This window comes from Elephantulus edwardii, unplaced genomic scaffold (assembly GCF_000299155.1).
Source record: "Elephantulus edwardii isolate Elephantulus edwardi_28Jun2011 unplaced genomic scaffold, EleEdw1.0 scaffold00004, whole genome shotgun sequence".
Classification (NCBI taxonomy): Eukaryota; Metazoa; Chordata; class Mammalia; order Macroscelidea; family Macroscelididae; genus Elephantulus; species Elephantulus edwardii.
Genome location: NW_006399754.1, coordinates 16,854,572 through 16,868,239, shown reverse-complemented (window position 1 = coordinate 16,868,239; position 13,668 = coordinate 16,854,572). Strand labels below are relative to the sequence as shown.

At 40.6% G+C, this 13,668-nt stretch overlaps 1 protein-coding gene across 1 annotated transcript in view; it reads right to left on the bottom strand.

The window, feature by feature from the left end:
* Positions 1-3,899: 3,899 nt before the first annotated feature.
* Positions 3,900-13,668, bottom strand: part of ABCC4 (ATP-binding cassette, sub-family C (CFTR/MRP), member 4) — a 271,694-nt gene continuing 261,925 nt past the window's right edge. The window contains exon 30 of the mRNA XM_006879571.1: positions 3,900-4,004. Coding sequence (XP_006879633.1) covers positions 3,900-4,004 — 105 coding nt within the window. The remainder of the gene's footprint in view (positions 4,005-13,668) is intronic.

Genomic DNA, 13,668 nt, shown 5'->3' with positions numbered 1-13,668 from the left:
ACCAGTTGCAAGGAAGTCAGGCCGATCTATACTTAGTAAAGAGAGGCTGCTCAGGTCGTTATATAAAAATGCACAGCACTTACCTTGAAGTCCAGAATGAAGGTTGCACAGTGGAGTGAACTTGGGGAGAGGGATTACATAACAATGAAAGAGTTTTTCTTTTTCTTTTCAAGGAGAAGAGTGATTTGGGGGTGAGGGGGTTGGACAGGGAGAAAAGTGCAATAATGAATGAGTGGAAACCCTAAGTCTCTGTAAACTTTCATTAAAATGAATAAATTTTTTTTTAAAAAAAGCTGATGCCATAACCTTATTTGCACAAAGTGAAGAGGACTTCAGGCACTTAAACTTTGATTCTTCTCCAGTCTTCCTTATTCATTGTCCAACTTTCAGATGCTTCAGAAGAAATGTAAAGTACCATGGCTTTCATCAGGAGCACCTTAGTCTTTAAGTGGACACCCATGCTCTTTAGCACTTTGAAGAGGGCCTTACCAGCAAAATTTCCCCAACGCAACATGTCTTTTGGTTTCTTGGCTGTTGCTACTATGGGTGTTAATTGTGGGTTCAAGTAAAATGACATAGTTGACAATGTCACTCTTCTCTACCTATCATGATGCTGCTTATTGGTCCAGAGGTTTTATTTCCTTAATGTTGAGACGTAATCTATATTATAGGCTGTAGTCTTTGATTATCTTCAGTAATTGCTTCCTCTTCATTTTCTGCCATTGTTGTTGCTATAAGCCGTTAAGCCGCCTGTGACACATAATGACCCTACATACAGCAGCTCTGAACCCTGCCCTTGTCTTGAGCCAGTCACACTAATTTCTACACACCAACCTCCACTGCCCCAGTTACTGTATCAGTCCATCTCATCAGGCGTCTTCCTCTCCTGTGCTGTCCCTCTACCCTTCCAAGCATGATCTCCTTCTCCAAGGAACAGCCTTTCCTGGTCATGTGCCCAAGAATATGTGAGACGGAGCTTCAGAGTCCTAGCCTCCAAGGGGAAACTTGATTTCATCCTCTCCAAGAGAAACCTGTTTGTTTCCTTAGTGGTTCATGATATGTTCAAGACTCTTCTCTAGAACCACAACTCAAAGGCATCGATTCTTCTTCTGTCATCCTTAGTTATTGCTCAGCTCTCTGAAGCATAACAAGTCATTGCGAAGACCATGGCCTGGATAAGGCGCACCTTAGACTCTAGACTGACATCACTGCCATAAGGATATTCTATTTTGCAAAGTGCCTATTCAAGTTTCTTCTTGTTGACTGCCATGGAGTTGAACATGACTCATAGTGACCCTATGAACAAAAGGCCTGAAGTCTCTCTATAACTATCATAATTTCTCCAAGTTCATAGGGTTTTGAGGCATGTGGTTTAGGAAGTGGATGCCACTCCTGCTTCCAAATCTGTCTTAAATTGGGAGCTCCACCAAACACTGCCCACGATAGGAAACCATTATGGCATTTGACTCCCCAGTGGCACAGGGTTCAGCATCACAGCAACCCCAGAGAAGAGTGCAACAATGAATGACTGGAAACCCTAAGTCTCTGTAAACTTTCATTAAAATTAATTTTTTTAAAGAAGAAATCAAATGTTATAAAAATGAAAGGGGGAGGAGCCCCTGCCACCCAAGTGTCTGCTTCAGATCTGGGATGAGCTTGGATTTCTTTTTTTTTTTAAACTATTTATTATTTGTGTGTGTGTACCATCAAATCAGATCTGAATGGTACAGGAGGAGATTGCCCCTCCTTCTCCAGCAGAGCATCTGGTGGATTCGAACTGCCCACCTCTTTGATTGCAGTGCAGCTTCTTGTCACTAGGCCACCAGAGCTCCCCAAGAGTTTGGATTTCTACCAACTGCTCAGGAGATACTGATGGTGGTCCAGGGACCACACTTTAAGAACCAAGGCTTTACAAGTATTTTAACTGCAGGAACAACAGATGTTTTTGTGCCAGTTCAGGGCATTATCACCGTTAAAATAAAATTTAAAAAAAAATCCATTTTGTTTTAAGTCTGCAGTATAAGCTAATTCTTACTTCCACCCCGACACTGCAATGACATAACTGAGCTATGTCAACAGCAAATATTTCAGTATGGCTGGATAGATTTTCTGCTTAGATCTGGGGTATCTAACACACCAGAAGAACTTTCAATAATAGTAGACATTAACAACCTGTATTTTTTGAAAAAAAGTGATATTGGGTTTCACAGCAAAGATATTAGTAATCTACTGAAGAACAGAAATACAGACCTCTGAATGGAAATGGAAACACATTTATTTCTACTAACTTTTGCTTCATTAAAATTATATAATAAAGTTATAACAGAAATAAAATAGAAACATGTTTAATGACTGCTTTCAACCTTAAATGACCAAATAAACATTTCAAACATTTCTGATGTTTTAACCATTTTTTAAAAAATTATAATCATTGTTGTCATTTCAGTCTCCAAAAATGCTAAACATCATTAATGGAAAAACTTACAAAGTGTGGTTTATTGAGCTAAATGGTAACCATATATTTCTAAATACAAAAGAGTCAAACACCTACTACATTCAACAAATTTTGGTAGTTTGCTCTGAGCGTGTATGTGTGCGCCTTAAAAGGAAAGATCCTATAAAACATCTGTCAAAATCCTGCTGTAGAAAACATACATACACGTGGACACGTATAAATGCACATGCAGTTTGAGAGAAGTTGCACCTTATTCTGAGAGGTCATGAGGATGCACTTCAAACCATGGCAGGCAGTAAAACCTTTATGAACTTGAACTTGAGACATCACAGCCTCCATTGAGAAAAAGGTATAAATGGAGTGGAACAGGCCCTAGAAGTACTATGGCTTGATTATGCACTAATCAGAAAGACCTAAAGAAAGTATTCTTAGTGCTCAGACGTAAACTAACTCGGGCAGACTCACAAAGGTGACCCTTCTGGATGTATCCTGAGGATGGACTGTGTTACTACACTGTGTCTCCAATGTCTTCCAGTATCTCACCAAGGCAGGAGGGCCTTTGTAAAAAGTTTAAAAAGGATTTCAGTGATGACTAAGACAACAGAGAGTTAGTTAGTCCTCAGGAAAGAATAAGGTGCCTTTCCCCTGAAATTACACTTAGAGTGTTTCTTGTATTTGCCTTCCTTCCTCACTCCACAAAGATCCCAATGTGCTGAATGCAAAACTGCATGGTTCCCACATCGGAGTCACATGAATCTAAGGAACAATTCGATTAGTGGTCAGACATTCCTCATGATCAAATGATCTGTAAGGGGTCCCAGTTCAGGAAAGTTGTGTTTTCTTTTCCTGTTGTATTTTCTCTCTATCTTTCTTAGGGGAGCGAGTAGAATCATTCTACTATGTTCTCACACAAGCTAAGCAGGTATTTTGGGGTGGCTTTTTCCTACACGTCTCATCTCTACTATTTTAACAAGTCCTTTGGGGAGTGCAGCGTCCTAGTCGTGTTAAGGAAAGTGGGGAGACAACATGGCAACGTCACACAGTCTTCAAGTAAACAGAATCCCTGATATAACTGGAAAGTACTGTTATTCTGCAGAAGTAAAAAAGAAAAGTCTGTTGACAGTTTTGTCTTGAGCCCTAAAAAAACGCTCTTTGGCTCTGTTGTCTTTTAAGGCACAAAACCTGGTAGACAGACAGCTGGTGGCCTGCACCTCTGATTTGGACAAGAAAAAAAAACCATTGTGTAACATTCAAATAAAATATTAAATCGTTTTGCAAGAGCTGAAAACAATTGGGTGAACTTTGGAGAAAATCCAAATAAACTAACCCCTTGTACGGGTCTATTTGTTACAAGAGTTTAAAAAAACCCCAACATAAATGTCATGAACACAGTGCAAAAACAATTGGAAAATGCCACTGGAATAGACTAGACATTGTGGTAGAATCACAGTGCTGTCTCAAAAATAGTTAAGGCAGATGGCTGTCCACTGGAGTTCATCATCACGTGGCCATTCTGGGTAATTTCTGGGTAATTCCTTTTGAAGTATACCTGTTTAAAAAAAAAAAATCAAGAATATAAAACATGTTTAAAAGACTTCCTCCCCAAAGCGATACTTTTCTATGTCCACTTTGTCAAGTGAATTAAGTCACCAGTTGAGGCCCAATAAGAAAAAGACAAGTATCTATTTATTCTACAGAGGAATGAGCCCCGTTAAAAGCCCCAAGAAGGGATGGTGAGAACGTCAAACACCATGTAGGTCCACCTTAGCTCTCATCATTCTGTGTCACAGATGTGTTTTATCACTACATTAAAGTGATAAGTGAGACTCATTTTACTGCCTCAAAACTGGGTGATAAATTAGACAGGATGACAGAAAAGGCTGGAGAATCTCACGCCTGAGCAAGGGTTTCTCATTTTCACACATAAAGTGAGTACAATGGATGTGGATGTTAATATCAGGTTGTAATCCCTATATTTTATAAACTATGATTGACAAGCATTGAAGCTCAGGCGTGTATGTACGAAACATGCCGGAGTTTAATTTGTGCGGCAAGGCAGTTATGGGGCCTATAGAAATGTGATCTGTGGATAGTGGACCACAATAATAAATGCAGAAGCAAAAGCCTTCACAATGGCTACACCAAGCAACTTCCCTAAAATGTAAGATGACACCAAATAATAGGCCAGTTCTTTGCCAAGCCTTTGAGTTCTTGAATTCTACCAATTTCTAGCTGAACTAGACGAGATACAGGTTTTCTGATAAATGTATAATCAGAACATAAAGGAAATGAAATGCTGTCAGGTCTCTCTGTTCCACAATCATCAGTTTTTAGGAGCTGTATCCTATCTCAGTTCCTTGACAGATGCGCATAACAAAATGAAATAATGTCAAGACTTGCGGGCTCTTATCTCAAAATGTGTTCGGGTGAAAAAGGACTTCAAATGTAATATTTTTTTCTCTCCCCAAAGAAGAATGTGAAAAGTTTTGTTAGAGTCTTTAAAACAGAAAATGCACCATCTATCTGAGGCTGACACGTGTCGTGAGCTGCTCGGAGCCATTTGATTCTGGATCTATCTTATAAAACCTGGCTCCAAATATATTTGTGGGCACTGTCAACAAAGTTATCACTGCAGATAACAAACTTCACAGACAGAAAAGGAAAAATGCTGAGACACCGCCTGCATATGAAACGTGACTTCCTTTTTTTTCCTGTTTGCTTGCAAACTTGCTACTACAAACACCTCATTATGTACAAAATAGTATATATTACAATATCACTTCAGGAGAAAAATTATCAATTCTCAACTAATGTACTAGTATTCAAGGGAGCTGAGGCTGCTTCCTTTACAGGGGCCTTTTCTGATAATTTCACAGCATCTCTGTCACCTGCCCACACTGTCTTTTTAAAGCTAGCCACCATTGAGAAACTTTCCTGTGCTCTAGAAAGGCTATTTCTGGTTGAAACAAAAACAACTAATGAACAAATGGAAATACATTTCACTTCCTACTAATATACATACATATGAATGTGTGTGTATATATTATATAGAATACATATAGTGTTGTTGTTATGTGCCATCAAGTCACTTGCGACTCTTAGCGACCCTATGTACAACACCCCTAAACCCTGCTCTGTCCTGTACCAATCGCACTGTCTCTGCTACACCCATCCGGATTACCCCAGTCACTGAATCAATCCACCTCATAGAGGCCCTCCACCCTCCCAAGCATGATGTCCCTCTCTAAGGATCGGTCCCTCTTTTCAACATGTCCAAAGTATGTTAAACGAAGCCTCAGAATCCTTACCTCCAAGGAGCAGCCCGATTTAACCCTTTCCAGGATGAATCTGTTTGTTTTCCTAGCAGTCCATGGTATTCTCAATACTCTTCTCCAACACCACAGCTCAAAGGCATCAATTCTCCTTTTATCCTTCCTCATCATTGTCCAACTCTCTGATGCATAACAAGTGAATGCAAAGACCATGGCCTGTATCAGATGCACCTTAGTCTCCAGAGAGACACCACTGCTCTTCAGAACTTTGGAAAGGTCCCTAACAGCAGACTTTCCCATCATAATATGTCTCTTAATTTCCTGGCTACTGGTACAAAGAGTGTTGATTGTGGAGCCAAGCAAACTAAAGCTTTGAACAATCACATTCTCTTCACCATCCATCCTGATGCTGCCAATTGGTCCAGTGGTGAGAAATCTTTGTCTTCTTGATATTGAGCCTCAATCCATATTGGAGGCTGCAGTCCTTGACCCTCTGCAGTAAGCACTTCAGGTATCTGTTGCTGTTATGTACCACCAAGTCGGCATCAACTCCTAACTGACCCTCCCGCAGTCTTTCAGAGGCAGTAAATCACACAGATGGGAGGAGACTGCCCATCCTTCTCCTGCAAGCAACTGGTGGATTAGAACTACGTGGGTTTGCAGCCCTGCTCTTTCCCACTAAGCCGCCTGAGCTCTGCATCTGTGTGTAAACCCCAAACCAGCTACCGTTGAGGAAGTTCTAAGCTCCAGTTCATGGCGACCCTTGAGTGTCAGGAGTCCAGCTGCGTTTTATAGGATTCTGGCCGCTTTTCTGAAACCAGAAGTCTAGGCCTTTCCTCTGTGCCATTGCTGAGGGAATTCAAATCTCAGTTTAATAGCCATCATGCACTGACTACACCACCAGGGCTTTATAACTGCTGGGAAGCTCAGTGAAATCAAGCCAGTTCCCTTCTCTGTAACTCCTCGAGGAACTAGAGCTGGAAATGTCTAACTACAATGCTCTTTCTTAGCTTCACAACCTGAGAGTTGCCTGAAAGTAAGTATAAAATCCTTAAGCTGACCATTCTCCTCCTCATCGATTACCATGCTTCATAAGCTACTATGAAAGCAGGGAAGGGAGGTAAAGAAAGGGGCTTCTTTCTTCCAGTGCCGACGGCTGTTGAGGAGGCCGCAATCACGGCCTGCGTCTCCGCACAGTTTGTGTGCTGAAGGCTGAGCCTGGAAGGGAGAGGTCCCGGCTCAGCTCTCCCGGGGCTCACTGCTGACTCCGGAAAAATTGCCTAACCTCTCTCCACGCTGCCTGTCTCGTCTGTAAAATGAGATAACACTGACTTAGCTCATAGGAACTAATTAATGGCTACAAGCTGCCGGTTGAAAACACGCTAAGTGTTGGGTGTGATTTGGAAAGGGGCTCAGAGAAGTGGCTCCTTCGTACAAAGAAAGTGGCAGCATCCCCGGCCTGAATGCTGAACACAATCATCTGGGATTCTCTTTTGTGGGTCTTCTGATTTTATCTTTCCAGAACACCAGAGTCCTAGTTACAGATACCTGTAATTCACAGAATATGGAAACCCTGGAGGCAAGAGAGGTGCAGGTAGGAGGGCACAGAGTTGGAGGCAGACGTTAACGTACCCTCGCTGGAAGCGACGATAAGTTACTTAGGCTCTTGTGCCTTGACTTCATACGTCACAAAGGGGTAACTGCTCAGAATAGTCATGACGATGAAAAAAGACAAGGCTATGCCAAGTCCAAGTTCAGGGGCACAGTCTGAATCCACTAGAACTGAGGGAGATGGAGCTCTGGTGTCTTTGTGGTAAGGAATTTCACTGTCCACTGAAGAGTACCTAGTTCAAATCCATCAGCTGCTAAATGGAAGAATGATGGACAATCTCCTGCTTCTAAAAACCTACTGGAGGGTCAGCAATGGGTCAGTTCTGATTTCACGGTACACAACGACAGCTTCAAGGGAGACAGATGAGCTATTTCCCCTCATGCAATTTAATAGCCTTGGAAAATCAGCTAGAGGGTGGGCTATGGGTTGGTTCTGACCTAGGGGCAGTGAGTGAGTTTTCTGAAGGAAATAAAACATGTCCTGAGAATCTTATTAACTAGAAAACTTTAACTGTAGAGAGAATTGTAGAGAGTCTGTCTCAGAGAGGGTGAAACCAAGTTTCTCCTTGGAGGCTAAGATTTTGAAGCTCCATCTCACATACTATGTTCAAATGGACAAAAGAGACCAGTCCTTGGAGAAGGACATCATGCTTGGAAGGGTGGAGGGACAGTGCAGGAGAGGAAGACCCTGGATGAGATGGACTGACAGAGTAACTGGGGTAATGGGGTTGGTTTGTCGGAGTCAGTGAGACTGGCTCAGGACAGGGCAGGGTTCAGGGCTGCTGTACACAGGTTCAATATGGGTCACAGGTGACTTGACAGCACATAACAACAACAGAGATAAAACAGACACATTATTTCAGAAATATGATAAAACTTGAGTCTGAAGCCTCTAGACTGAAATTTCCTCAAAGATGCATTGTTTTTCAAACCTTTACACACACAATAATAAATACATTTGATTCTGCACTGAGATATCACAGTAAATCTTTTCAGAGGAGACTGCCCAACCTTGTCCCATGCAGCATATGATGGATTTGAACTGCATGGCTTTGTGACCGCAGTGCAGTTTCTCACCACTAAGCCACGAAAGCATGTGCACGCGCGCCTGTGTGTGTGTGTGTGAGAGAGAGAGAGAGAAAAGAGAAGAGCAGAGAAGAGAAGAGAAGAGAAGAGAAGAGAAGAGAAGAGAAGAGAAGAGAAGTTTCACGCAATAGTTACATTTCCTGTAATACGCTGGTCATGAGTGAATGAACTGATTCTACAACTTCACCAAAGGATCACAACCTGCAAGTCCAAAACCACTGTACTGACCACAACAAGATAAACAATTCAACTGCAAAATGGGCACAGGATATGAACAGGCACTTCACCAAAGAGGACATTCAGATGGCAAACAAACACATGAAGAAATGTTCAAAATCCCTAGCTCTAAGAGAGACGCAAATCAAAACAACTATGAGATATCATCTCACTCCAGTAACAATAGCAAAATTCAACAGAGCAGCAAACAACAAATGCTGGCAAGGTTGTAGAGAAACTGGAACCCCTATATTCACTGTTGGTGGGAGTGTAAAATGGTGCAACCACTATGGAAGAAGGTATGGTGCTTTCTGAAAAAAGTTGGAAATAGAAATATCATTTGACCCAGAAATTCCATGACTAGGAATATACCTTAAAGAAACCAGAACTGCCACTCAAGCAGATATATGCGCACCCATGTTTATTGCAGCTTTGTTCACAATAGCAAAGAGTTGGAAACAACCTAAGTGCCCATCAACAAACAAATGGATAGAGAAGCTGTGGTATATTCACACCATGGAATACTATGCAGCATTGAAAAACAAGGAACTCATGAAATATTATATAAAATGGGTGACCCTGGAGGACGTTATGCTGAGTGAAGTATCTCAGTCACAAAAGGACAAATACAGCATAATGCCATGGTTACAAAACAGGAATGACATTTGGTTGGGGGGAAATTAAGAAAAGAGAGGATAAATAATGTACGCTGTATTGAAACAGATGAGAAAGAGAACTGCTTAAATGGAATACATAATTAGGTATTATTTACATGACAACAGTCCAGAGTAACAGTTGCATAATAAGGTATACTTGGGGGGAGGGGGATTGTATAACAATGAAAGATTTTGTTTCCAAAGAGAAAAGTGAACTGGGGGGGCAGGGGTGGGCAGGGAGGAAAATGTGCAACAGTGAATTAATAGAAATCCATGTTCCCTATAAACTTTCATTAAAATCTAAATTTAAAAAAATTAAAAAAATAAGTATTGTGTAGAATGTGATCAGTCACATTGCCAGGAATTTCTAGATAACCTTGGGATTCACATATTTTAGCCCCAGATGCAATTCATTTCAAGGGGCATTTCCAGGTGCCTTACACACTTTAAAGATGTTACTTCAGCGCATTTTAAACTGTGTTGAAGTATCTGTTTTGTTTGTTTTGCTTTCCGAACCCACATTAGACAAAAAACTTTTGTACAATATTAAAGTAACTACAAAATTAAATAAAAGGTATACAAAATACAGCTATATTTATTATTATAGTCAATAAACAGACCTACTGTGAAATTAAAAAAACAACAACAACACTGGACTGGATGGTATCATTTAATCAACTAAGAGGGATTGTTATGGGTTGCAGGCAACTTGAAGGCACATAACAACAACAACATATTATATTGGTTGTTTTTTATTTAAGCCTCTTGTTTAGAGTCAATAGGATTTCAAAGTCAATAGTATTTCAAAGTCGGTGGTTATATTTTGGAAGAACATTCTTCTAAGCAATACAGCACTCTTCTGTCAATCTGTTGTACTGAAGTAACCTGAGGTTGCTGTGATGCTGAACCTTGTGTCACTGGGGTGTCAAATGCCATAATGGTTGCCTATGGTGGACAGTGTTTGGTGGAGCTCCAAGTTTAAGACAGGTGTGGAAGCAGGAGTGGCATCCACCTCCTAGACAATGTGCCTCTGCAAACTCTATGACCTCTGATAAATGACAACAGTTATAGAAAGGCTTCAGGCCTTTTGTTCATAGGGTCCCTACAAATCATGCGCAACTCCACAGCAATCAACAACAACAAATAACAAGAGAGGAATGGAGAAAGTATTTCAAACAGTTCAGTAAGATAACAGTTGTTACCTAGGGAGCTCTGGTGGCTTAGTGGCAAGAAGCTGCACTGCAATCTCAGAGGTATGCAGTTTGAATCCACCAGAAGCTCTGCTGGAGAAGGACGGACAATCTCCTCCTGTATCAGTCAGATTCAATTGATGGTGTTCACACACACACACACACACACACACACACACACACACGATAACAGTTATTACAAGTATTTTTTAAAAAAAAAACTGTGGGAGGGGGAGAGGAAAAAGCCATCTAATTATATTATCACTGTTTATAACAATGTCAACAGATATTGAACTACTACATGTTATATGAAGCTTCCTGCTGTCAGCTGCTGTTAAGTCTGCTCTGAAATCATGCACAACAGAAAGACAGACTGCCTATTCTCAGGATTAACAGACTGTGAATCAGACTGCTGTGATCAATGGGGTTCTCCAGCGCTGTCTTTTGGAGGCAGATTTCTAAACTACTCTTTGGAAGTGTGTGTTAGTCGCACACTCTGTGGAAACCTGCTTAGCGGCACTTTAAGCCTCCAGTGACAGGGGGCTGCAGGCAAGGTGCACCAGCTGGCAAGTGAGTGTCCTACAGGGAAGGCGAAAATTCCACCAAGGAACCACTAATGCCCTGTATCACAAAGAAAAGCTTATGAAATAAAATTTCTAGAAGAAATGAAAGAGATACACAAATAAGCAAGCAAACAAAAAGCCTATACTGCAGAGTAAAAGAGGTAAAAAAAAAATCCCCAAAACAACCAACCCACAAAAACTGAAAATGCAATAAATATCTCAATATATATCATAGACTAAACTCACATATTAAAAACAAAGACATGAATCAAAAAGCAAAATTTAAGTAACAAAACACAATGTAGTACATGTCATGTAAAACAAACACAACTTATGGTTTAAAATATACAAATAACCTAAAACATAGTAGGCAAATTTTTTTAAAAAGTGGAAGCAGGGTACAAAATCTTTGTTTTGAAGAAGCTAAAAGCTGGTTCAAAAGCATTTATGTGTCAAGGAAAGGCACCACACGATAGTACAGAATACAATCCATGTTGAAACCTGAGTATCATGACCATCTACCAAAATACACAACCAAAAAACCTAACCAAAAAGGGAGAACCTATATACATGATTTCGTAAGAGATTAACTCACCTTTTTAAAGACAAGATATGTCAAAATAAACATAAGTGAGAGAAGAGTTATATTATAAAGGATCTCTAATTAACATTGTCTTAAACTAGCACAATTTCCTTATTTCAAATGCTCTAAGAAATGCCCCTTCACCTTGTCTCTATACTGTTGTTATAAGCCGTTGAGTCTCCTGTGACTCACAGCAACCTGACAACAGCTCTGACGCCTGCCCTGTCCTGAGCCAGTCTCGAATCCTGAATGGCTGAAGCTATTCTCACCCATGGTAGCCCTCCATAAAGTTTCTAAGAAGTTGAATGCTTATAATTCCCTCACAGAGAAGACTGCTGGTAATTTCACACCAGACCTTTAAGTTAGGAATCCAATATGGCCTACGGATGGAATGTTACTGCACTTCATAACCTATTGAAAAGAGGAAGCTTTGGCAGCCTTTGTGGTAAGGAGCTGTACTGTCAACCCAAAGGCAGGCAGTTTGAATCCACCAGCTGCTCCACAGGAGAAAGATGAGCAGTCTCCTCCTGTGTGATTTACAGCCTCTGAAAGCCTGCTGGAGTGTCAGCTATGAGTGGTTTCAGATACAACAATAGTGACTTATTAGCTTGACAGAACATAGCTAAAGCAGTAGTCAGAGGAAAACTCACAACTCTTAATAGTTAGCTGAAGAAGCAAGAAGAATGAAAATAAAAACATTCAAGGAAAAAAAAAAACAACAGTAAAAAACCCAGAGAAAAGGAGATTGTTAATAAATAGAAAAGAAGGAAATAAATGGCAAAATTTAAAACAAGAATGAATACATCATTCCAAGACCTTGTTATTTAGAAGCCAAGATTAGGGAAGAGAGAGTGGAGCTAAGTGGCTCATTGCTCTTGCTGGAACTGACTCACAGCTGACCTTCTGGAAGGTTTTCAGAGTCGGTCCTGTTTGTGTGCTTGGAGAGGGTGGATTCAAACTACCTGCCTCTGGGTTCATAGCACAACTCCTTATCCACTAGGCCACCAGAGCTACTTTACAAAGAGTAGAGAAGGCATAAATAGCCTATGTATATTACACATATTATAGGAATGAGGTGACTGTATATATTGGAATAAGCTTTGATATGACATTAAATGAAGAGGGGAAAATGGAACAAATATCATTTGTGCTTAAAAAAGCCCAGAAATGTCATCTAGGCACAAGTTCCTGCTTACGCACAGAGCCAATCTGAGAAATGCTACTGCTGGAGAGGGCGGGAGAGCAAAGCTTTTGTAGTATTAGCATGGAAGATCTGTTTAAGGCACTCAGGTTATAAAAAAATAAAATGTAATTAAAAATAAATGTAATTAATTTAAGTCTATACAACTGTTTTGTAACTACACTGTAGTTGTAGAAACTCATTAAAGTAATGGTAAACAGCAGCGCTGCCAACCCAAGGGCACATGGTTCAAATCCACCAGCTGCTCCACATGAGAAAGACAGGCCAACTTCTCCCATGCAGTTTTCGGAGGCAGCTATGAATCCATTCTGAGTTGGCACATAATAACATCAACAACTATAAAGGTTTTTAACAATCCCCACTGGTCTGCCTGTGCAGTGATTTACCCTTCAGTTTTAAGAAGCTAAAAAAATATTTTCTCCACGAGTTACTGGATCATCTAGAAGGCTCATTGCAGCGAGTGACTCAGCTTGCTAGGACCCACAGTTTCAGGGGACTACAACCACGTACTCAAGAAAACACGCCTTGGAAGTACCTTCTTCTAGACATCCAAGTTTTCATTTTAAAGGAATGAATTCTAATTTGTTGAGGTAAAAAGCTTGTTGGTTTAGACTAATCCTGGCGGTGTTAAGAGTTCTGAACGATGCACTGATATGTGATGATTGTACATTTAAAATGCTGACAATCTGACAGCTTGTTCTCTTAAAAGGAGAACTGTTTGCAGAAATAATGTCAAGAAGATATTCAACTTGGATGACAATCAAGACGTGCATTTCCTTGTGTCTTTCTCTAGAAGTGACCTGAGCTAGTATGTTAGGCAGGACTGGAACCAGCG